Source organism: Penicillium bovifimosum (assembly GCF_028826915.1).
Source record: "Penicillium bovifimosum strain IBT 22155 chromosome Unknown utg000007l_segment0_segment0, whole genome shotgun sequence".
Taxonomy (NCBI): Eukaryota; Fungi; Ascomycota; class Eurotiomycetes; order Eurotiales; family Aspergillaceae; genus Penicillium; species Penicillium bovifimosum.
This window is the reverse complement of record NW_026622716.1, coordinates 88,307-110,366: the sequence shown is the minus strand read 5'-3', so window position 1 is coordinate 110,366 and position 22,060 is coordinate 88,307. Positions and strand designations below refer to the sequence as shown.

Here is a 22,060-nt window from a genome sequence, read left to right as displayed (position 1 = left end):
TCCGACCCCCTTCGGCAGTTCTGCTCATGTTGATGCTTATTGTAAACGGCGGACCTGTGAATTACTGTATCCGGTTAGTTTTGCCTTTTCTGGTTTAGCGCCCCAATACGCCGTCACAACCTAAAGCTGATTTCGAACATTACTGTATGACTTCCATCCTTTGTCATAAACTTTGGCCTGGTAGTTTAATATTAATAGTTTAGGCAAAACAATATATTTCCTATTCCGGTTAGCTCCACTTCAACGTTTAGCTTATCTCTTCTCCGCAGATAAGTAGTCCAATTCCCAGTTGCGCCGATTGACTATTGTTCTCCAGTTATTTTGTTCTCTATGGCACCATCGACTAAACGTCACCGAAGAATATATGTCGCGTGAGTGTCTCATGTTTGCCCTGTTTCGTCTAATACCTTTTATAGCTGCCGAAGATGTCATTCGCAGAAGATCAAATGCTCGGGGTCTCAGCCTTGCGAAGCGTGTTGCTTGTCAAATTATCGAGATCGATGCGAATTTCCTGCCAGGGATCGCAAGATATCGGTATCAGAGACGTGGGTCACCACGTATTCCCCCCAACATTCCGGTTCGTTTACGAACAACGTACCCTAGATACATCAAAAAGCTGGAGAGGGAGCTACATGAGCTGAGAGCTGAGCAAAAGCGACCGCGAGCTCCCACACCCTCTGAGACTACCGATGAGATATGCGGTGCTTCAAATCATCAAGCCCAACTAACAGCAGCTTTCCCCGATACGGATGTTTCAAATCCCTTGCTGGGATCGCCTGCTGGTTTTGTTGCGGCTGGCTCTGCTTCATTATCAGTATATGTTGGAGAGGGGTCCAGTATTGCTTTTGGAGATACTGTGCTAAAATACGTGGATAAAGATACGGATCTTGCCGCCGTGCCTCCTGCAGCATACTTCGAACACGAAACCTTCAATCGCCTTCTTCGACCAGGTGTGACCGTACCCGATCGCATCAAGTCTCGCTTGCTGGTAGAAGTTGCGATCCGGTTCATAGGAACCGACTTTCATCTCGTTATGAAAAGGTCTTTTTTTGAAACACTAGACCGAGTGTGCACAGGGAAAGGGCCACACGACCTTGTATGGGTGTGCAAGTACTTTGCTCTGTTGGCACTGGGTGAGATATACTCAAGTCGAAAACGCAGGACAGTGAATCAACATGTGCCTGGAACAGACTACTTTTTACAAGCGGTTAGACTATTACAAAATCGATATGAAGATCCATCAGTTGAGCAGGTCGAAGTAATGACTCTTTTTGTAAGTTGTTTAATTCAATATTTCCAATACAAACAGACTTTTGTGCTCCTGCTAATATTGAATGCCTAGTGTCTTTACTCAAACACTTTAGGTCGTTCTAAATCTGCATATAACTACATTGGTATAGCCATGAGAATGGCTTTGACGATGGGACTTCATCGAAGTCTGCCGACTGAAGCCGCATTCCCTCCAATAGAGCGCGAACACCGAAGGCGTGTTTGGTGGACGCTATATACTTTGGACAGGCTGTGCAGCTCGATTTTAGGATATCCGCTCCTCATAAGTGACTCCGCAATCGATGTGGAATTGCCGTCAAATGATGGGCTTACCGCCACTGACCAGGAGGAGTTCGCAGATCCGGCACATTTGGTTGCAAATGTCAAGCTTGCTCGGATCACAGGTCAGATTCGTAAGATCAACCTTGCCCACCGGACAGATTACACAGAGTTGACAACTGCCTTTCTAGTTAGCGACATATACTGTCTACCACACCGAAGCCAGGAGAACTTCGTACAAAGAGTCCACCGAGTTCTCCTAAGCTTGCAAAAATGGGATGATGAACTGCCCCAGAGTCTGGTTTTACGACAAGCCAATCTGCCTCGCAACGTCACAAGTCTTCATCTGCACTATAACCAGAGTGTCATTTCAACCACTCGACCTATTCTGCTCTATTTATTCAAAACCCGTTTCTCCCTCAATTCCACCACAATGGAGGCTACACCTAGGAGCTTTTCATCCACAACTCTTGCCCTGGCAGAAAGCTGTGTTCAAGCTGCCAGGGCTTCGAACTCCATTTTGTCAAGATGCTTTGTTGAGGGCACTCTTGCATCATTTGGCTATCTTGATGCGCATTATCTATTTTCTTCAACCTTGATTCTGATTATCTCCGCTGTCATGGATCCTAACGTGATCGTTTCAGACGCCGTTTCATACGCTTTCACTATCATGAAGGCTATGAAGGAAGATGGGAATCTACCTAGCTGTGACTACTATGAGAGATTGCAGCGTACGAAGGTGAGTGTGGGGAAATTGAAAGAAACTTGTAACGCACAGGTGCGCTCACTGGTGGTCCCCGAGAACAACCAAAGTCTGGATATACAGCCATCCGAAGTGGTGGATAGCCAAGAACTGGGATTCGGTGAAGGCCTCCCTCTGAACCATCCCTTGATTCATAGCTTTTTAGCCGACCAGGGGTTATGGGCTAACGGAATGCTTCCCCGAGGATCATTTCTTGAGGGACTTGGCCTGCGACCTGGACGATGAATTTCTATTTGGCGGACAGCAATGAGTTCAGTTCCTACTGAAGTAGGTCATCATCCAAACCACATATCACAAAAGCCCCCACCGGCGGTGAAAGACACTCTATATGGATTCCCAATTCTTAGGCTTTTATAATTCCAACGACCTCTGCCAAAGAATCAACCACAAATTGTGGCTTCAATTCCTGACAGGCCTCACGATCTCCGTACCCATACCGACACCAACAAACAGTGCTCCCAATGTTGGTTGCAAACTGAATATCTGCCACTGTATCACCGACCACTAGAACGTCCTCTGCCTTGACATCCACCCCGTAGCTCTCACGCAAGGTAGGGATTAAAATATCAACAAAGCTAGCAGGATCCGGCTTGCGCTTTGCACCAGGGGTCTTATCTCCAATAATCAAATCTTCGGGCACGTAGCCATCAAGGCCATTCCGCTGTAGCGCGGTCTTGACTGCTGCTACACCCTTATTGCTGACAATGGCGATTGGGACTTTCTGGGCATTGAGCTCAGTCAAGAGATCTTTCGCGCCAGGGAAGGCCTTGATAAGTTGTTGACCGTGAGTCGCATACAGGGCGCGGTACTTTTCAATCCATTCGTTCTCAACAGCAGCGAATTCACTCGGCGAGGGATATAAGGCCCGGAAAGTGTCTCCTAGGCCAGCACCGCTGGCGATCAGGCGATGGATTTCGGGTCGAGGAGGGGTGTAGGTTGAAAGGGCATCGAATGTGAGCTTGATGGTTTGTGAAATTGATTCATGTGTATCGAAGAGAGTGCCGTCGAAGTCAAAGACAGCGAGAGAAATCATCTTGAGGGGGGTGTGTGTGTGTTCAGACTCGAGGGGTAGAGAGCATGAAAATAACAATTAAAAAAAGGCACGGTAGACAGAAAAAGAGTCTAACTAGCGTAAGACTAACTACTAAACGATCACCTGGGAAATAATTCGTTTTCCCGTATCATATTACAATACTGTCTAGTCAGGACTGTTGCAGTAGCGTAGGGTGAACTACGCCGCTGTATAAGCGCCAGGGGCCAAAATGCCGTTTCTAACTAATCTTGATGCCTTAATGCCTGACTTTGGCCTGATTTGGCCTAGGAGCCTGAAATTTTGGCCAGACCCCTGACCGCCTTTTACACCGCACTGTACAATGTAATGTAAATTGTAATCATATGCTTGTAAAATTGAAGCTTTTTGTCCCATACAAATGCATGCATCTCCAGTTTCGAAGGTGGTTTACTCTCCATGTGTGAGACTGAAGCCTTTTTGTCCCATACAAATGCATGTATCTCCATTTTTGAAGGTGGTTTACCAGCGCTCTCTCTCCGGCACGGAATAATGCACAGGTAAACCTCGATGCTTTAATAGCTAATGAAACCTTTACAAGCTAATCCCTTACAGTATTTTATTTTAATTCCAACCATAGGTTAATTCTAAATTCACCCAGATAAATCGACCATGCATCTTCCCATAACTAGAGATGTATGCGTTTGTATGGGACAAAAAGGCTTCATTTCGCACATGGAGAGTAAACCACCTTTGAACTTGGAGATGTATGCATTTGTATGGGACAAAAAGGCTTCATTTCGCACATCATACATGGAGAGTAAACCACCTTTGAACTTGGAGATGTATGCGTTTGTATGGGATAAAAAGGCTTCTTTTTTATGGCTGGACAGCGAGCTAGGAAAGTATGGTACCTCGCTTATTAAGTCAAGTGTAATCGTAATTCAGACAGCCCTATTTTTCTGCCCGTCGTAATTCAGGCTCCTAGGCCAAAACCTCAGGCTCCTAGGCAAAATCAGGCCAAAGTCAGGCATTAAGGCATCAAGATTAGTTAGAAACGGCATTTTGGCCCCTGGCGCTTATACAGCGGCGTAGTGAACATGGTTAATCACGAGGCTCATGCAGCTAAAGTGCTATGGTTACATCGAGAAAATGCAAACGCCATCGCGGCGCGGAGAAACATGCCGAAACTTTTTGAACAAGACTGATCCCGCTAGCGCATGGCTCGGTCGGACTCTGTGTGCATTTGCACGAGGCATCTTGGAGCGGGCGATCGGCTTGGTGGGTATTTCTGCCAGTGAATTCATAGTCTACTTTAGCGATAACCGCTACTTTGAAGAATAATTTCTGTCAGTTATACTATACGTACAATAATTATTGCCAAGTAATCTAGTCTTTGCTCTATCTCTACTGATCAGACAGGAACAACAATCAACATTATACTCCGTAAAGTGGAAGAAAATTATGAGATCCCGCCCCCACATGAAGCTAGTCAAGTACCAAGAACTGTTGCACGTATGCATACTCTAAGCCTCTCATACATGAAAATACGAGTAGAAACGTCTAGTTTCCAAATTTTCAATATCATGCACTCTTTACTTCGTGGTATGTTCACAAAAGACAGGACATAATGGCAGTCTCAGCTCCGATCATCGAAGTCCCTCAAAATGAAACACTCACGAGTCTAATGACGACATTCTGCTCTGCATCTTCCTCTCCAAAGCTGATGCAAGACACAATTCATGGCTTGACGGAGGAGATTATGAGTGTGGCAAAGTCCCACGACGGAAGCCTTACCCAATCTGCGACCACGATGATCCCAATTCTACGCGGAGCTTTGCCAATGTTCGTGGCCGCGCAACGATGTCTCCCTGCTACCTCATGCATCTTGTCGCGCTGCAGCAAGGCAAAAGGCACCCAGAATGTGGTGGTTGAATGGCTAGGCCGGCGGCCGTTTCCAACGGACCCCGATGATGGGAAGATTTTGATACTCGACACGATCATTGCTACCGGCGATACAGTTGTCAAGCTCTGTGAGGAGCTTTGGGAAATGGGTGGACAGCAGTCCATATCAGTGGTGGTATTATGCTGCTATGCAGCCCCTGAGGCATTAAAGAGGGTAGCAGAGTGCCCGGTGGTTGAGTATGTGGTTGTTGGAAAGAAAGCTGAGAAATGTGACGAAAAAGGGTACTTGGTTCCTTATACGAATGGAGACATAGGCGATAAGATTTATGGAATCCGGGATACGGAGACGAAGACAAGGAAACCGATGATTGCGGAAGGAGAGGATGTGCAGAGTGTTTTGTCGGGGGTTGAGACTTTGCTCGTTGAGAATGGTGGATTTTGGGAATTGAGCGAGGACGGTATGGGAATTCAACGGGAGATGCAGTTCCCTGGGTTCAAGCAGGCATGGGTAAGTTATGCTTCTCAATCACATTCTGGGTAACACTAACCGGGTGTGAAAAATGAAGATCTTTATGAACCAGGTCGCAGATTGTGCGGCTAAGCACCGCCATCATCCTGAATGGACGAATGTGTGTCGATTTGAATATCTTTCCTGTCAAATTGCCGTTTGAAATGCTGACCAATGAATGTTTTCAGGTTTACAACAATGTCTCTATCCGCTGGACTACTCACCACCCGAAAGGGCTGACGAACTTGGATGTTACTATGGCTCGGCTTTGTGATAGTTTTGTGTAAAAGGGTAACTAGAAAATCCCCTGCTCTATTTTCAAACTTTTTTCGCGATAGACAGCCCTCCAAGAACTACTCTCGCCATAGTGAAGAAAAATACGCTTGCCATCATCATTGCACCCGCCCATACCTGTAATCCCCAATATGTCTCGTTTTGTCGACTCAAAATCGCTCCAGCAATGGGGCTTCCGGTGAGCGATGCGATACTGATGCAAGTGAACAAAACTCCCTGGCGAACACCAATCTTGGTCACGTCGGGTGAGATTTGACCCAGTAGGGCAGGCACCATGCCGACAAACGCACCCGATGCAAACCCGTAAAGCATGCTAAAGACAATGTAGATGGTCGCACTCCCCGGTGCGAGAAGAGTACCTGGAAGCCATAGGGCGAGAATCACAATTGCAGACAATGAACACATAGCGATCATAACATTGAATCGACCCAATTTGTCTCCGAGGTAGCCTGGTAGAATTCGACCTGGAAGACTTTTGGCGACAATTTTGTTAGCTCAGTCATGCCTTTCCCAAGAACACAGGAAATGCCGTGGTACTCACCTGGCGGCATTAAGGATAGTCAACAAGTAACCAGCTATGTCGCGGCTCACGCCATCCTCCTGGGCCTCTAGCACAACATAGTTGATTGGTACAAACATGGCGAAAAATCCACAACAGGATGCCAGCACCAACAAAACAAACGGTACCTCCCTAAACGGACTTGTATAATCACTCAACTTAACTGGCCGAGGGACAGGTACGATTCTTGATCGGACAGTCAGGTTGGCAATTAGCAATAGTGCGAGGACGATAAACCCGGAGATGCGTAGGGACCATCCAAACCCGATAGTGGGCAAAAGCCGAGACAACATGGTGGGGAAGACAACTCCACCAAGTGATGATCCACTGGACACAATACCAAAAGCCAAGGCACGTCGTTTCTCGAACCACGTTGCGGTACAAGAGAGCGCTGGCGAGAATACAAAGCTTGCACCAAGAGGGCTGCAAATTCCCTGGGCCACGAAAAATTGATAGTACTCAGTGGATATGGAGGTCATCATGAGGCCAAAGACATGAAGAAATGTTCCAATTAGAAGTAGCCACTTGGGGCCATAATTGTCGAATACCTGGAGAAAGAAAGAATATCAACATTCACATCCTGAGCGTAGTTGACGGGGTTGATTCACTCTTCCAATAACAAGTCCAGCCGCAAAGAGTACAAACGGCTCCAGGGATAAGATCCAGGAGATGCTAGATGACGAGTAGGAATGTAGTTGATTACTCTGATAATAGTCCTGAAAGATCCCAATGGCTAATGGTGGAGACAAGCGTCTCAGATTAGCTCCGGTCGGCATGAGACATGGTATGATACAGGACTCAGTCTTACCATTGACCCAACCAAAGGCGCAAAATAGACAGCACCAAGCTCCTATGACGACGGTCCAGGCGCGAATTCCCCCATCCACCTGTTCAGCGGCATCCTCTTGGGCGTCACTATCCGAGGCCGCCACCGGGCCTTTCGACTCTGTGACAAATGTTGTTGCCATGTTTGGCCTTTAGACAAGTCTGAATTCAACGATTTTGACACAACATCTAGAGCCACAAGGCAGGCAACGAGCGAGAGATAAGCGAATGGACGATAGTTTGCCAAGGGATAAATCTACTATCTCAACGATATCCAAGTCGGGCCCCCTAACACGTGACTGGGTTTTAAATCCATCTTTGCCTTGTTTGCCAATTGCATTGGATAATTAGGTTGGTGAGATTAGCTAGTTTTCTATCTCGAGCGTAGTGGTGTTTCGGGCACCCCGATCACACGACTTGCCCTGAAAACTGGATCGAACAACCCCGGGATCAATCTTATTGGAAGGCTCTTGACCATGCAATTTTCTTTGTTGTGTGCCCCTTTGCCCAGCTCGTTGGGTTTTCAGCGACTAACCACAATCATCCCCTCCGCGCCCTCCGCGTCCCGGCCCGCTGTCGATCGCCACTCTTACCCCACAAAGCAATGTGGCCAATTCTAGACTAATGAATTAAATTGGCCACGACTGTCAAGTTATGGCCCACTTTTTCCATTGGCGTACGGTATGACCGTGATCTTTCAACTGCACAATATCATGAGTCTTACTTACAGACAAGATAATCTCAGTATCTGTGAGACTATCTACCGGAGTCTGACTTCTCGCCGATCACAGATACAGAGGGAGAAGGTCCAAGGTCAGTGGGGTACATCGCAGGGGTCACGTAGCCAATTGGGTGTATGGTCTCAGTACCACAAGATCGAAGACATGCCGTTTCGCGAGCGTTGTAGGCTGATCAAGGTTCTGAAGTAGATCGAAGTTTGTGGAAAAGACAAGGAACACTATATATAAGCCTTGGAAGCCATAACTTAATGCTAACGTTACATGAGAACAAGAAGATTATTGTTTTAGCAAAGACCTTTTCTAAAATGGCTGTTGTCAACAATAATGACCGTGCCATGGAAGAGGTATAGGTTGTTTAGGCGACTCTCTATCGAAGGCCTTCCGTGGGAAAATTTACGGTCTTTCATCCTTCAGCACTCTACTTCGAAGGCTTGAGTGTACATTTCATTTCACTTTTACTTTTATTCTCTCGTTGTATCCAAGGAAAATACAAAAATGGACTACGAAAAGGGAAATAACTTGCTGACTAGAGTCCCAAGACGCGTTCACGCGATAGGAAGTCAGGAAAAGCCAAGAATATATCCACTGGCAAAGGTACTGACTACTCTTTCCTTTATCCAATCAATTATCGTGAAAACAAAAAGCAGTACGTAGCGGAAACAAGGCGTTACGGGGCAACTAATTTGGCCAAAGGTCCGTGGAGAATGTGGACTTGTGCCATTGAAGGTCAGGGAAAAGCTTCACAATACTTACGTGCAGAAAAGTAAGCAAAGAATGTAACCCCAAAAGAATACGAAGTACATGCATCTGATATGATTCGCTGAAACACGCTTGTAGAGTCAATTCCCATGCTTGCAGGGCGCCTGGAAATTAGTGTCCTCGCAAGCAAGAAGAGTTACCGTAATTTTGGAACCCCAATCTGATATAGGTCTATAAGAGTGCTAGCAACGTATGGGCTCAGCAGACTTATCCAGTGAGCATCTCTGAGCTTCATCCCAAGTTTCTCTGTTTACAACATGTATTCAATCGCTTCCATATTACGGACAATACTACAAGACTATCTCTTGAGTTCAACGGCTGAGCCAATTTCTGACAAAGAACAACTACTCTCAGAAAAACCGCCACAATTTTCTCGTGATTCCTCGGAAGGACTCCTGCACCCTTTCGAAGATCTATCCCCTGCCTATGATTCTTCAACATGGTGGTTAGATGGCCACTTCCCTGCGCATCCTCACCTGTGTGATGACGAAAGAGTTCGATCCCATATAGAGGCCATCAAATGCGCTTTGTTCCAATATACTCTGGAAGGATGCAAGTTTCTCGTGGAGAGAGCGGACAACAATTTGCTCCTCTCTTCCTTTTCCGATCACGAATTGCTTTGGAAAGCAGCAATCTCGGTACAAAAATATGGAGTTATATTTATGGCAGCTCGCTCGGAATGCAGGAAAAAGTTCCTACCAACGGTCCAATCGGACCTTCATCTTTTCGCAGAAATCGATGTCTTCCTCTCTGACAACAACAACGCTATTCGGGCTATTAATTATGGTGTTCATCGTCTGGTCAAAAGTTCAACTTTTACTGTGGACTACCAGACCAGACTCATTCCTCCAAACGCTATATCAGCAATTGGTGTAAGCCATATTGCAGTTCGAGCAAAGGATTTTGAAAAAGAGAGCATTTTGATGCTAGAAAATGCATCTCCTCTTTGGGACCTCCATGATTTCGCCCACCTTTCGGCTGCATCAGTAGCCCCCAATCTATACGGCTCGAAATATTTCCCGCATCTCGTGAAGCTCCCATCTAAGCTGACGGCCTTGATTCGCAGCCCGAAAATGAAGACTGCAGATCCCGAACCTCGGTTTTCAGATGGTGTTGTCTTCAGTGAGCTTCTCACGCCTCTATTCACGTCCGAAATAGAGGCTGTGCAAAGGGGGGAGAAAGTGCATACGTATATGTCTCTCACGAATACTTTGGCCGAATACATTGCAGATTATTTAATGGGGAGACGCGAGCTCCAGCATTTGACTACTGGTAAAATGCTGGGTGTGAAGCATCCCATACGGCCCGTTGAGTTGGCAACTCTCGCGCAGAACAAGAACTATGAGTTGGTGGCGAGCGAGATTGAACAGCGGGTGTTTACGCGAGGGGGCCCTGCTGGGGATGCCAAGGACGACCTGGACAAGTTGTCCGCATTTGAGAGAATCAAGTTCATTGCGGGCTGTCGCAGATGGTTATATTTTGAAATGAGAAATACCATCAAGCACCGTGCCCACAAGCTTGCTTACCAAAAAGTGGCTGAGAATATGCTTGCGTCCGACAATGAAGCTTCGATCACTGCCAGCGATTCTGTCCTGTTGACAAAAACTCTACAAAACATTAACTACCGAGGCTGGGAAAACGATCAAGTGGTGAACCTTTGGCAAATCGTTTCAGATCTTTAAGGGTTTTCTTTTTTCAATACTGTGAGGGCAGGGGAAAATACACGGATTCAATGGAATGCCCGGGGTGTAGCAACATACAAAATCGTTTAAATATCATACACAAGAGAAACTTGGTGGGCCAATTTGGTTCCTTTGAATCTACAATCGCATGAGTGTGCTCACTTATGAAGCCCAAGTCTTGTTGGTCTATAGGCTGTTCTCTATAACTTATCTCCTGCGATACCACAGGCACAAAGAAACACCTGAAGCCATAAAGTCTTTGATCCTGGAAAAAATAGGGTATGAAGTTTCTCGCCACCATTTTTTCCTAGCCACGTTGATGATCTCTAATTGGAAACTTGGACCTACTTATTGTGTCTGATCCTCTAGAAAACTTGATTTGATTAACATTGTGTCTCCCTCCCTCACATATGGTCTTAATTGTTGTGAAGAAATGAGAGTTTTCACCAGGTTCGTGTACCCACTTTAAAGACCGAAAGTGCCACATGCCTGCTATTTGCGGGGTCGGTTCAATGCTTCTCTTGCCGGAGCACGTAGTTCAGTCGGCTCATCAGCTGTCGTGCCAAGTGGATATCGAGGAGCACATAGCCGACATGCGCGGGGTAGATAACACCAAATAGAAATCGGATAGATATGGTTGTGCCGAATGGGCAATATCTGTCTGAGCTTTTTCTAATCCGCCTAGCTGCTATAAACAGCTCGCAAATAACGTGGTCCAGCATGCTACGCACGAGGTGGTCCGTTGACTGTGACAGATGCCAACTTCTTCCTGGGGCGAGTTATACCGAAGTACTTCCCGATGAAACTAGATCTTCAGGTTGTTAGGGACAAATTTGTTGCGCTCACAGATGTCATAAACGCCGAGAAGGATGGCTCCTCGGAGCTTACGGCGGAGGACGTTGCTGTCGGATTCCTCTCCATTGCCAACGCAACCATGACTCGGCCGATTCGAGCACTGAGTGAGGGCCGTGGATTTGAGACTGCTGCCCACAATCTGTGTTGCTTCGTTTGGAAAATAGAGTCAAGAATAGCAAAAGCCGGATTCAACCATGCACTGACGAGATTACACTCAATATCTGGATTGAAAAAGGTGCTGCATAAGAGGGAGCGTAAACCCCACGCGTTAGAACTTAACGTTATGTACTTCAAGAGCGATTCGCTATGCTCGTTGAGAAGTTTGGTAATAGAGACATGAGAGTCACCAGCAATATTCTTTCTTTCGAGCCAAAAACCTTATTTTGGGAACGGAAGAGAAACCATTCTCTTCTTTAAAAATGGGATGCAGAGTACTCTGGCAAGTACAACTGAGCACTGAGCGTATAGGCGATGATGCATACAGAAACGAGAAACGTATTTGAGAGCTGTAACTGAATCTGGTGGATTTGGTTTGGCACCCAAAATACCTTCTGTGGCTAGGGTGAATCCCGCATTCTTTACCGACACCGACCATGGCGACAAATATTCACGGCCATTATATTTAGACGTCGCATCCTAGCCATTGCCAGAGAATAAAATGGCGCGCCACCAGAACACTTCTTCTTTACAAGCATTGTCGCCGATGTCGATTTCAACCACGGATTGCTTATCCGACTGCGGTAATGGATACTCCACCTCTTGCAGTATAGGCCATATGACATTCATGATCTGTAGAGCGACTTAGCAACTCAAACTCGTCGACATTGGTGATGTGGGCAGGGCGTTGGACGTTGCAGACAATGGCTGTACGACTACGCCTGCGGGGAAGTTTGGTGGCGAGGGCTACGACCGGCCGAAGACGAGGGCGCTCTGGAATCGCGAACGGCGGTATAAGCGGCGGTATAAGCGGCGGCACTATTTTGATGTCGTTTCGCTATATCGTGCGTGTCTCGAGGTCTGGACCTCTGAAGGCCACGGGCGCTTGTTTGCTTCGATCGCTAAGCGCTTGCTGTTCGACGCGGTATCTTCGCAGTTAGATTATGGGCGCATCTACCTTACCATGTCCTGGATCTGGGCGGGGCCTTATTGGATAGATATCGGCCGGTACGTCCTTGACTCAGGGCTACTCAAGCTGTCGGATGCGCAATACCGACTCGCCTGCAAGGAGACGACGGCGCAGGTTGCGAGGTCCTGGTTCTTCCCTAAGACCAACACGCAGCACATCGCGTCAACTTATTTCTTGAATGCTGAGGACCTCGTTGGCTACCCCGATACAGCTACCCTGAGCGTGCTCAGGGCACGCGCAGCTTCGAAGCGTATCTCAGGCAGTATTCCCTTGCCGCCGAATCGCTAGTCGAGCCGCTTTATGCGCGCTATAACGACAAGGCTGTATCGCTAGACGAGATGCTCCGGACGCGTGTTGCTTGGGGAGCCGGTGGAGTATCGGGGCGCCGCGCGCGTGAGCTGTTGGGGCCTGATGTCGCGCCGGCAGGCAGTGCGAAGGGTTATGTTTTGGCGCGCACGGGAGCGGACTTGTGGCGTAAGCCTTGGGGCACTACTTACGTCGAAACCGCTGACAAGAGTGACGAGCGTGGCGTCACGCGAACAATTGCCGCCACCGACATGCGCGATCAGCTGAGCGAACAGGTCGCCTTCAAGGCCATCACTAACCGGTATCCTGAGGTTGGCCTCGACATCGGAGAATCTCCCACGCAAGCAATGGCGCGCCACCTCAATTTGGCGGTTGCTAGCGAACGCCGAGACGTGGATATGCATGATGGGAAGGTGATCATGTGTTGGGACTGGCAGGCCTGGGATCATTTAGTCCACTCGGCTGAGCGGGTGCTGGTACTGCAGGCCATGCTGAAGATGAGCAGGAAGTATCTTTCCGGTGCTATTCTCAAGGATGTCGAGACGGAGCTTCTTGCTCTTGTCGCTAGCGCCGATGAGCTAGTGTTCAGGTCCCAAGCTTATGCTGACGAGCGCTACTCGCAAGTCGTGGATGACATCATCACGGCTTCGGAGGGCAGGGCACGCCGGCTCCCGGGGCATGCGGGGCAGTTTGCCATTAGTATCGACAAGCCCAATGGGCAGCAGTCCGGTCGCAAGTCAACTCTCGAGGGCAATACTGGAACGAAGAACAATGGGGTGATACAACGAAGCAGGTACAGAAATATCTCCGCCAATTTCTGATCATCAATGGTGTTTGCGTGGAGCGGTTCCGCATACTTGTTCTCGCGGTTCCGTGCGTCGGACGGTCTCCAAGTAGGATCTGGGCTGCCGACCCGTGGAGCTGTCGTTGAAGTTTGGGGAGGCGGGGGAGCGGAGTGCTCGCGAGGTTGCGGAATATAAGGACATCATCATCATCACCCCATTGTTCTTCGTTACAGTCATCAGACTGATGAGTGAAGGCAGTCCATAGGTCTCGGCCTACAGCTCGTCTTTTTTCCCAAAGAAGACTGATGTCGACGATGTGGCCTGTAGTTTGTTGCTCGGTGGGGGACGTAAGCTTGTCGCATTTGGTGATCCTACCCCATGTATCTAGGTCAACCTTATCAACGAAAAGATTGAGGGTCTTCGCCCTGGGAGGTACTCCCAGCGACCGACACTGCCACTGGGACTCATGGGGGATCCTCCTGATGATTCGCCTGTTGCCATCTTTCTCGTTCTTGCCCTCGGTAGGCAGTCTTGGGATCTGGCGAGGGCGCGCAACGCGTAGAAGTAGTGGGATCAAGATTGAGCGAGAAAATGAAGCTTTCGCGATGTTCGAGCTGTGTATAATGCCCTCGCTAAATTTGTCATGTCATCACATGATTTAAATTTCACGTGATCTAAATTTTTATGTTGTATGCTTAGTAATTATTGTCTGACCCTGGCAGATTGTGAAACTCGGACTTTGGTGTTTTTATATTGACTTAGTTAAACAAAAGTTTCACTTGAGGTACATGGTGGCTGAATGCCGATGTTTCGCCCAAGTCCGCGGCATACTCCGCTGATTGAGAATCTCATGAGCGTCCTTTCAGCCACCATGTACCTCAAGTGAAACTTTTGTTTAACTAAGTCAATATAAAAACACCAACGTCCGAGTTTGATGTGCGTGAACCGAAATTTCCCTTCTTTTTGGATAATCTTAGTGAGCTCCCGCACTGCGTCGTTTAGCTTCGATCGAACAAATGCATTCTCCTGTATGGCTTTAGAAAAAAAGCCTGTCCGGTAGAGCATCGAAAGCGAATGTGAATATACCGTTCAGTATTTCAGGTTGGTTCTATGAGCAAGGCGTGGTCAGCTTCAAGTTACTCGCGTAGTCAATTTAGATTACTCACTCGCTTATTCCAATTGCAAACGACCGTAAGGAAATCCACCCAGTGATTGAGCTCTAATGGACGTTTCTTCGAATGCCGCTCGCAAGTTTTATTTCGCTTCCCTTGCTTGTTGATTCGAAATTCATCAATGGGACGGGGGCGACTGCACTTAGTGCAAAAGATACCCACAGGATCCACTCTTAAAGACGTAGAACAAAGCAGCGGGTGAGGGTGGTGGGAGAAGGGTTGAGAGTATGAGAGTATGAGATGCGGTGAAAGGGGCGCGCGTAACAAGCTAGGGAGAAGGAAATGAGAAAACGTAAACAAAAATGACTAATCGTACACAGAAACCTCATGACTAATCAATCATGACTAACAAAAAGCATCACGTGCCCAACAAAAATTGAGAGGGCACCCTCCTCGGATATGCATTCATTCTTAGCTATAACAACAACGAAATACTACACAGATTACACCGAGCAGGAGCTTCCACGATAGTAGGCCCTCTGCCCAGTAATCGCCGTAGTCTTCGACGTTTCGCACACCAGCAATATTGCAGTGTAGAATTAACACTGATCAGTCACCAGTGGTTGACCCTACTCAACCTACAGATCAACAAGGCTCATCGCGAAATCCGAGGAGGGTGCCCTCTCCAGCTTGAAAGCATCGCGAAATACCCCTCAATACACCGGACGCAAACGGTTTGTTAACTTGTTACACCAGTTCCAACACCATGACTTCGGTTTAAATGATCTGAATCCAGTTTGATCTTGATCGTTCAATCAGCATAGTCTATGTAGCCAACCACTGGACTTCATTAACGCTTGGGGGACAATATGAGCCTAGGTAGCAAGCAGGCCCAGTATCGTAAGCCAAATAAGGAAAAAAGCAAAAGGGTATCTATATTTCGTCCAGTAACGCCCTGATCATCATGATAAAAAGAAAACACCGTTAAGGCCATTATTCCTTGCCCTTGAACTCGAATTCTAGAAACGATTAGCCCAACACCTAGAATAAAAAGTGTAGGAAAGCATACTTTGTCGGCACATTGGACATAATCCCTTGGAAGTGTCCAGTTCAATCCAAGTCATTAAGCAATGCTGTCAAGTGTTGATCAGTCCTGTCCTAGCGTATATGCCCACTCCGCAGGCTTACCATATGGAATGCATGGTTGCATTTTCCTTGTACTGCAATGGTCATCATAGTCAGCGCTGAGCATCGACTTGGTGAAGCAAAAGTGGTCACTCACCAAGGGCGCAGTCGTCGCCGGGGAATTTGCAGGTTGGACACGTGCCGTCGAATTGCACGCGACAGATGCCACACACTTCATCGTCGGGGATATCCCAATGCCAAGTAGCAATGGCGTTCCATTCTTTAATGGTGACTTTCATTTTGCGCAGTGTAGAAACTTGATGCCAAGCAAGAAGGTGAGGGAGGCTGGAGAAAAACATTGATAAGCGGGTCAACGCACTATCTCTTATCACATGAGGCCTTCTCCGCATCCCCCCAATGCCGCCCTAAAACGCAATAACACTCCTCTTATTGCTCTTCCTAGCTGGGTTTACTGGTCTTACTTGCAGTTGAAGTTTGACCTAGTTATGTAAATTGGACTCAAGAAAGGCTCTTCTCTCCACTATGACATTCACGGCCATCCGATCCCTTTCCCCTGCCCGGCTCTTCCGTCACAACATGTCCACTTCCACCGGCCTTCATGGCCAGCGCAGTATCTCTTTTTCTTCGTACCTAGTGACGCCAAAACAACTGAGTGAAGCACTCAAGAAGAACCCTCCAACCAAAATTTCAACTTCCCCGCGTGTGATTCCTCTCTGCGCAGCATGGTTCATGCCAAATGACCCACAGGGTCGTACGGGCATCGAGTCCTTCCGCAACTCGCGCATTCCTCAAGCCCGATTTTTCGACCTTGATGCCATCAAAGACAAAGACTCCCCATATCCCCACATGCTTCCAACTTGTGAGGCATTTGCTGAGGCCATGAGCGAGTTGGGCATCCGCCGCGACGACGAGGTGGTGGTCTATGATACTGCCGAGCTGGGTATTTTCAGTGCACCCCGTGTTGGTTGGACATTTCGTGTTTTTGGCCATCCAAATGTGCATGTCCTCAACAACTACCGCCTCTGGGTTAAGGAGGGACTTCCGACCGAGAGCGGCGAGCCTGCGCCAGTGGAGAAATCCAAGTACACTATTCCAACCTTCGACTCACGGTTGGTGATCTCCTTCCGCGAGATGAAAGAGCTTGCTTTGGACTATGGCAAGGAAGGTGCCGAGCCAGTTGAGATACTAGATGCACGCTCCTACGGTCGCTGGGCTGGAACCGACCCGGAGCCGCGCCCAGGCTTGTCATCTGGCCATCTTCCTGGCTCTAAGAGCCTGCCTTTCCAAGAACTTTTGGACCCTGAGACAAAGACATATCTTCCCGCTGAAGAGCTGCGGAACGTCTTTGAGAAACACGAGGTGGATCCTACTCAGACAATCATCAGCTCGTGCGGGACTGGCGTGACTGCCTCCATCATCGAGACGGCCTTGGGCGAGGCAGACTATGGCGACCCGCATCTGCGTCGGGTATATGACGGTAGCTGGACGTAAGTGCACAAAGATTACCCCGGTGGTTGCTAGTACTAACAATGAAACCAGTGAATGGGCGCAGCGAGTTAAGGAATCGGATGGCCTCATTAAGAAGGTGAAGTCATAAGCCATGGCTCTCTCACCAACATGATTCTTATCTCTTTCTCCATTTTGGACCATTTCCATTATATTAGACTGTATACCTCCAGATACCTCCAAATACCTCCAGAAGATATAGAAACTCTCCTAAATTCCTCCAACCTTGGAAGGCCGTTCCTGAATTAGTCAGCATATCTCCATCCCGCCAGCCCATCGCATCATTTCCGGAGGCAGTTTCTTTGGCTTCAAGCAGACTGTATCTACTACAAAGATGCTGCAGATGGGAACATCTTGTCAACTGACTTCTCATAGTGAGTGAAAAGTTCCGGCCTCTTCTATCCGCACCCGCACCCTTCCCCCACATTCTCATGTCCGTCAAACCTCCTTCCTCAGCTCTAGGCCCGTGCTGACCGGCCGATTCAGTTGCAGTTGTCTGCACTTCTAGTCCGATAAGAGACGGTCTCTATTCTCTCACCTATCCTTCGCTTTAAAGACATTCGTTTACCATCCGCCATGTCGACCGGACGCAAGGTCTTTCATTGTGCCGTCGACGAGACGGCCCTCTCCACCAATATCAGCGAAATCAAGAAATGGACCGCCAACGGCGCTATTGATCTTGTGGTTCCTCTCTACAGTGAGTGCTTGAGTCTTTCAGAGGGCTTCATTGCCCCGGTATAGTCCTTGTTGATCTAATCGTTACTCTCCGATTAGCTCTTGAACGACTCCATGCGCTGAAGCGAGCCGGGTCTCAGGTCGCTATCAATGCCCGCGAGGCAGTCCGCTTTCTCGACAGGGTCACCTCCGGCAAGGATCATATTACCGCCGATCGAGTTGTCCTTCAAGGCCCCATGGAGCAATACGAGCGCTGGGAGGACGCCGAGAAATATTTCCTGCCAGAATTCGAGGAGGAACCCGAGGAGACCAGCGAGGTCGCCACTAATGACGAGCCGGCGACCGAATCAAGCGTTAATGAGACTGTGGCCAAGAAAGAGTCGGATGATTTGTCGCAAATGCTGTTGTCCAAGCTGAACTTCAAGAAGGACCCGGAGGCCGTGTCGATTACCTCTGTCGGTACCCCCAGCGGACATGGCTCGCGCACATCCTCTCGCAGCTCTCGCACTAGCCCCGAGTGCGCTCAGCATGACGCCAGTAACGGAACAGGAAAGAGCAATGACAAGACCAAGCGAAAGTCCTCAAGCCACCAGCGCACCACCTCTGGATCCGCCATTCCGACAGCGCCACCCGCTCTGCGCCCGTTGCTGAGCGCCCTGCTTTGGCGATTGCATGCTGGGCCCGATGCCGAGAACTCTACTAAGACATGCATTCTTATCACCAACGACCGTGCGACTCAGGTGTGGGCTCAAAAGTTCGGCATTGGCGTCAAGAACATCCTGCAGCTGCGCACCGCCATCCAGTACGAGGAACGCGAATACAAGAACCGCTGCAAATACGTCGAGAAGACTCAAACTCAACCCGTTGAACCCAAGACACTGTTGTCTTACGAGGAAGAAAGCGACGAGGATGAGCTGGTGTTCGTTCCCCGTGGCCGTGGTAAGGGAGCCGCCCGAGCTGCGCCGCGCACTGGTGGCCAGCGCAAGCCTACACCGAAAGTTGCGCCTCCTCCCGTTGAACCTATTACTACGGTTGAAGTTCCTACTCAGCCCATTGACCCGGACTCTTTCAGTCGTTCTCTGGGTGGCGCTACCAAGCAGGCCACGGTGGACTTGGACACTCAGCAAGGCGCTGCCAATACCGCCCGTGGTGACTCCGGAGCCTCTCGGCGCTCAGCTAATGGTCGCCGTGGTGGAGCTTCACGTGGCGGGGCTTCGCGTGGTGTCAGAGGCAATGCCCGTGGTCGTGGTAAACTCTGGGTTCCTTGATCGGTACGAGTAGAACGGCCTACTCCGAATCATCGCATGATAACAGTAGGCCGGAGTGTTTTGTGAACCAATGCATCCAGAACCAGACAGGGTGTCTCTCTTTCTGAAGAACTACACAGTATCCTCAAATTCAGGGGAACTGAAACTGGATCTGTCTTGCTGTGATTGCCTACAGAGTGATTTCCTCTTCCCTCGGCATAAAACATCTCAGGACCCCGGCATAATCGGACCTTGGAAACGAAAGGACATGAATCCCATGGTGGATTCAACACGCGGCTCAATGCGCTGCTTGGATATGTCCATTTCGGAACGCCTGTGCCCTCCTTTGCTCCCTTTCACCCTTTCCCCTCGGAGACGGAGATGAGAGGTCGTCGAAGCAGACGTTGAGACAGTTGCTATTTTCGGACTGGGATATGGTATGGATTCTTTTATTTTTCTCCATGTGCTAGCATAGCAGTTCAGTTTATCCCGGTAATTCAATTACTTCAATTACTTGTTTTTTTTATAAATGACACTTCCACGTAGATCGATCAGGTAGATCGATCAGCCGGATGTACCTGTTCAAGTACATGTAACTATACCGTTTGGGTTTCCCCGCGTGCCGTGGGACATCACTTGACCTTGTACTTCTTCTCTTCTTCTTTTTCTCTTCTTTAACAGCTTAGATCCTTTTAAAACTTCCCACATCTTTGAACCCCATATATCTTTTACCATGTCTTCTATCGAACAGACCCTCCCTCCAACCCATGAGCGCCGCAACTCGTTGGAGAAACATCTCCAAACCCGCCCGGACATGCAGGATCTCAAGGACCGCCACATCCTGCTGGATACCAATGTAGCTCCGTGGGTGTTCTCATGGAATATGGGTAATGAAATGAATCGTTGACCCAACTTCAGAGCCCTTCAATCCGTCCGCCAGGACCTCGACCGTCAGCGTGCTACAGACAGTCTGAAGAAGAACCTGGAGAAGAGACCCGAGAAAGACCAGCTGATTGAGCGTATGGTCTCCTTTCTTTACCTTTGCTTAAATTTTCCCACATTTCCAAGTTTCCATCTTTGTTTTCAATGGGCGATATCTACGTGAATGTACTAACCCCCGCCAAGGGAACATCCTCCCCGCATCTTCCGCCGCCCCAGCATTGCAGGCCCACGCCCGCGAACTCGAGAAGCATATGCGGGCCGACAGTCTCGAGCACAAGATACAGAACCGGCCACAGCCGGAAGAGCTGATTTCGCAGGGTATCCTCTCTGAAGATGAGAACCCGCGCTCGCCGGTCTAATCCTTGTCTTACGGAGTCATCACCGCCACGGCGGTGATACGAGATATGGGTGCCACGATCGTTTTATGAGGGCGTTTAACTTTACTTTCGATTTGACCACTGGGATTGACTTGATTCACTGGCTTAAATTGTTTCTGCGGTCGTTTCTATGTCCAGCCGTTTCGACTTACTGTCTTTATCGTGACTTGTGCTGATGTCATTGTGACGCATCATTCTCACCTATCGGTACGGAGTAGAGCAATGTCAATATGGACGGGAGATCTGTTGTGGTAATTGTAGGTTTAACAAGTCGATAATGAGAATGGGTATGCAATCAAATGAATGATGTTTACTGTTGGATCAAGTAATTATAGGCATGCTACATGTATCCCTAGGTCTTACGTTCTTCTAGTTATTGAAGACAGTGTAGTTAGATGCTGTCCGAAACATGCCGTTGCTCATTGCTACATCTCTGAAGACTAAAGATGACTTTTCTAGTGAGTTTCCACCTCAACCGGCCCTGACAGATCAGGCGTCCACCCACTCGGCCGTTCACTTCCACGCACGAGAATCCCATACGCCGCCCTCTCAACCTTTTCCACACTATTCTGCATCACCTCCATTTTCTTCCCCAAGTCCCGGAGCATAGAATGTCGCCTCGGCACAGTCATAGCCTCGAAACCGGCACGAATCGCACGCAGATCAACGACGATACCACCTTGTGACGGAGCGAGTGTCGGTCTCGCGCTTTCGCCCTCTGTATTCCCCGACTTCGTTGCTGCTGCATTTCCGGAGCTCAGTGACAGAACTGCGAATCGCATCATTTCTCCCGTTAGGTCGAATAGACCCATTAGGTAGTCTTCTTCTGAGACGAGGATCTGGGATGGGATGCGGGCGGCGCACTCGGCATGCGTGATTAGCGTTTGTGTGCGGAGGTAGTGGTCGAAAGAGAGGGCTTCGATGAATTCTTGGATGCCGCCGCTGATTTGGCGCTGGTAGCGCCAGCCGTTTATGCCGAGTTGTTCGGGCACGACGGCTTCGAAGAGCTCGTTGATTGCGTTGAAGCGGAGTTGGTTTTCTTGGGCGATCTTGGGTGGGAGGGGTTGGTTGGTTGCGCGGACTCGTTGGAGGGCGAAGATGCTATAGAATTGGATTAGATGTAGATCATTTAAGAGAAAGGGAAGGCATACATCTTCTTGCTTAGAGCTGTGATGTCGCGGCTCTTTTTGATGATCCGCTCGCGTCGGTCATGGTGTTCGTCCAGCTCGTCACGGAAGTTCTCGAACATGGACTGGATTGAGGGGGCTGATGGTTCTGATTCGGCCATGATTGTGTCTTTGGGATGAAGCTCAAGTGGCTGGCCTTCCCAGGAGCGTTTGGTGCCCATTTGTAAAAAAATTGGGAGGTTGGAGGTTGCTACTTGAATGCGA

General features: G+C 48.7%; 11 protein-coding genes across 11 annotated transcripts; 7 read left to right on the top strand and 4 right to left on the bottom strand.

Annotated features, from left to right (window-relative positions):
• Nucleotides 1-364: 364 nt before the first annotated feature.
• N7515_008972 (fungal specific transcription factor domain-containing protein) lies at nucleotides 365-2,536 on the top strand (the record flags this gene model as incomplete). The annotated part of the gene is made up of 3 exons (XM_056669716.1): nucleotides 365-371; nucleotides 417-1,133; nucleotides 1,401-2,536. 3 exons carry the CDS (start codon nucleotides 365-367, stop codon nucleotides 2,534-2,536), a joined length of 1,860 nt encoding a protein of 619 aa, XP_056517515.1.
• Nucleotides 2,537-2,654: 118 nt separating this feature from the next.
• N7515_008971 (HAD family hydrolase) lies at nucleotides 2,655-3,344 on the bottom strand (the record flags this gene model as incomplete). Its single annotated transcript, XM_056669715.1, has 1 exon — nucleotides 2,655-3,344. The coding sequence occupies one exon, from the start codon at nucleotides 3,342-3,344 to the stop codon at nucleotides 2,655-2,657; it is 690 nt and encodes a 229-aa protein (XP_056517514.1).
• A 1,458-nt stretch (nucleotides 3,345-4,802) lies between these two features.
• N7515_008970 (Transcriptional coactivator/pterin dehydratase) lies at nucleotides 4,803-6,020 on the top strand (the record flags this gene model as incomplete). Its single annotated transcript, XM_056669714.1, has 3 exons — nucleotides 4,803-4,835; nucleotides 4,888-5,762; nucleotides 5,807-6,020. The coding sequence occupies 3 exons, from the start codon at nucleotides 4,803-4,805 to the stop codon at nucleotides 6,018-6,020; spliced, it is 1,122 nt and encodes a 373-aa protein (XP_056517513.1).
• A 31-nt stretch (nucleotides 6,021-6,051) lies between these two features.
• On the bottom strand, nucleotides 6,052-7,554 carry N7515_008969 (uncharacterized protein; the record flags this gene model as incomplete). The annotated part of the gene is made up of 3 exons (XM_056669713.1): nucleotides 6,052-6,499; nucleotides 6,569-6,635; nucleotides 7,395-7,554. The coding sequence occupies 3 exons, from the start codon at nucleotides 7,552-7,554 to the stop codon at nucleotides 6,052-6,054; spliced, it is 675 nt and encodes a 224-aa protein (XP_056517512.1).
• Nucleotides 7,555-9,167: 1,613 nt separating this feature from the next.
• On the top strand, nucleotides 9,168-10,592 carry N7515_008968 (uncharacterized protein; the record flags this gene model as incomplete). The annotated part of the gene is made up of 1 exon (XM_056669712.1): nucleotides 9,168-10,592. The coding sequence occupies one exon, from the start codon at nucleotides 9,168-9,170 to the stop codon at nucleotides 10,590-10,592; it is 1,425 nt and encodes a 474-aa protein (XP_056517511.1).
• Nucleotides 10,593-11,391: 799 nt separating this feature from the next.
• On the top strand, nucleotides 11,392-14,226 carry N7515_008967 (uncharacterized protein; the record flags this gene model as incomplete). Its single annotated transcript, XM_056669711.1, has 4 exons — nucleotides 11,392-11,772; nucleotides 12,253-12,734; nucleotides 12,785-13,655; nucleotides 14,053-14,226. 4 exons carry the CDS (start codon nucleotides 11,392-11,394, stop codon nucleotides 14,224-14,226), a joined length of 1,908 nt encoding a protein of 635 aa, XP_056517510.1.
• A 1,543-nt stretch (nucleotides 14,227-15,769) lies between these two features.
• On the bottom strand, nucleotides 15,770-16,200 carry N7515_008966 (anaphase promoting complex subunit 11; the record flags this gene model as incomplete). The annotated part of the gene is made up of 4 exons (XM_056669710.1): nucleotides 15,770-15,795; nucleotides 15,846-15,909; nucleotides 15,965-15,996; nucleotides 16,059-16,200. The coding sequence occupies 4 exons, from the start codon at nucleotides 16,198-16,200 to the stop codon at nucleotides 15,770-15,772; spliced, it is 264 nt and encodes an 87-aa protein (XP_056517509.1).
• A 244-nt stretch (nucleotides 16,201-16,444) lies between these two features.
• N7515_008965 (sulfurtransferase) lies at nucleotides 16,445-17,519 on the top strand (the record flags this gene model as incomplete). The annotated part of the gene is made up of 2 exons (XM_056669709.1): nucleotides 16,445-17,409; nucleotides 17,462-17,519. The coding sequence occupies 2 exons, from the start codon at nucleotides 16,445-16,447 to the stop codon at nucleotides 17,517-17,519; spliced, it is 1,023 nt and encodes a 340-aa protein (XP_056517508.1).
• Nucleotides 17,520-18,004: 485 nt separating this feature from the next.
• N7515_008964 (uncharacterized protein) lies at nucleotides 18,005-19,371 on the top strand (the record flags this gene model as incomplete). The annotated part of the gene is made up of 2 exons (XM_056669708.1): nucleotides 18,005-18,125; nucleotides 18,203-19,371. 2 exons carry the CDS (start codon nucleotides 18,005-18,007, stop codon nucleotides 19,369-19,371), a joined length of 1,290 nt encoding a protein of 429 aa, XP_056517507.1.
• A 712-nt stretch (nucleotides 19,372-20,083) lies between these two features.
• On the top strand, nucleotides 20,084-20,651 carry N7515_008963 (RPEL repeat-containing protein; the record flags this gene model as incomplete). Its single annotated transcript, XM_056669707.1, has 3 exons — nucleotides 20,084-20,214; nucleotides 20,269-20,369; nucleotides 20,476-20,651. The coding sequence occupies 3 exons, from the start codon at nucleotides 20,084-20,086 to the stop codon at nucleotides 20,649-20,651; spliced, it is 408 nt and encodes a 135-aa protein (XP_056517506.1).
• A 473-nt stretch (nucleotides 20,652-21,124) lies between these two features.
• N7515_008962 (translin family protein) lies at nucleotides 21,125-22,017 on the bottom strand (the record flags this gene model as incomplete). Its single annotated transcript, XM_056669706.1, has 2 exons — nucleotides 21,125-21,770; nucleotides 21,821-22,017. 2 exons carry the CDS (start codon nucleotides 22,015-22,017, stop codon nucleotides 21,125-21,127), a joined length of 843 nt encoding a protein of 280 aa, XP_056517505.1.
• Nucleotides 22,018-22,060: the final 43 nt, after the last annotated feature.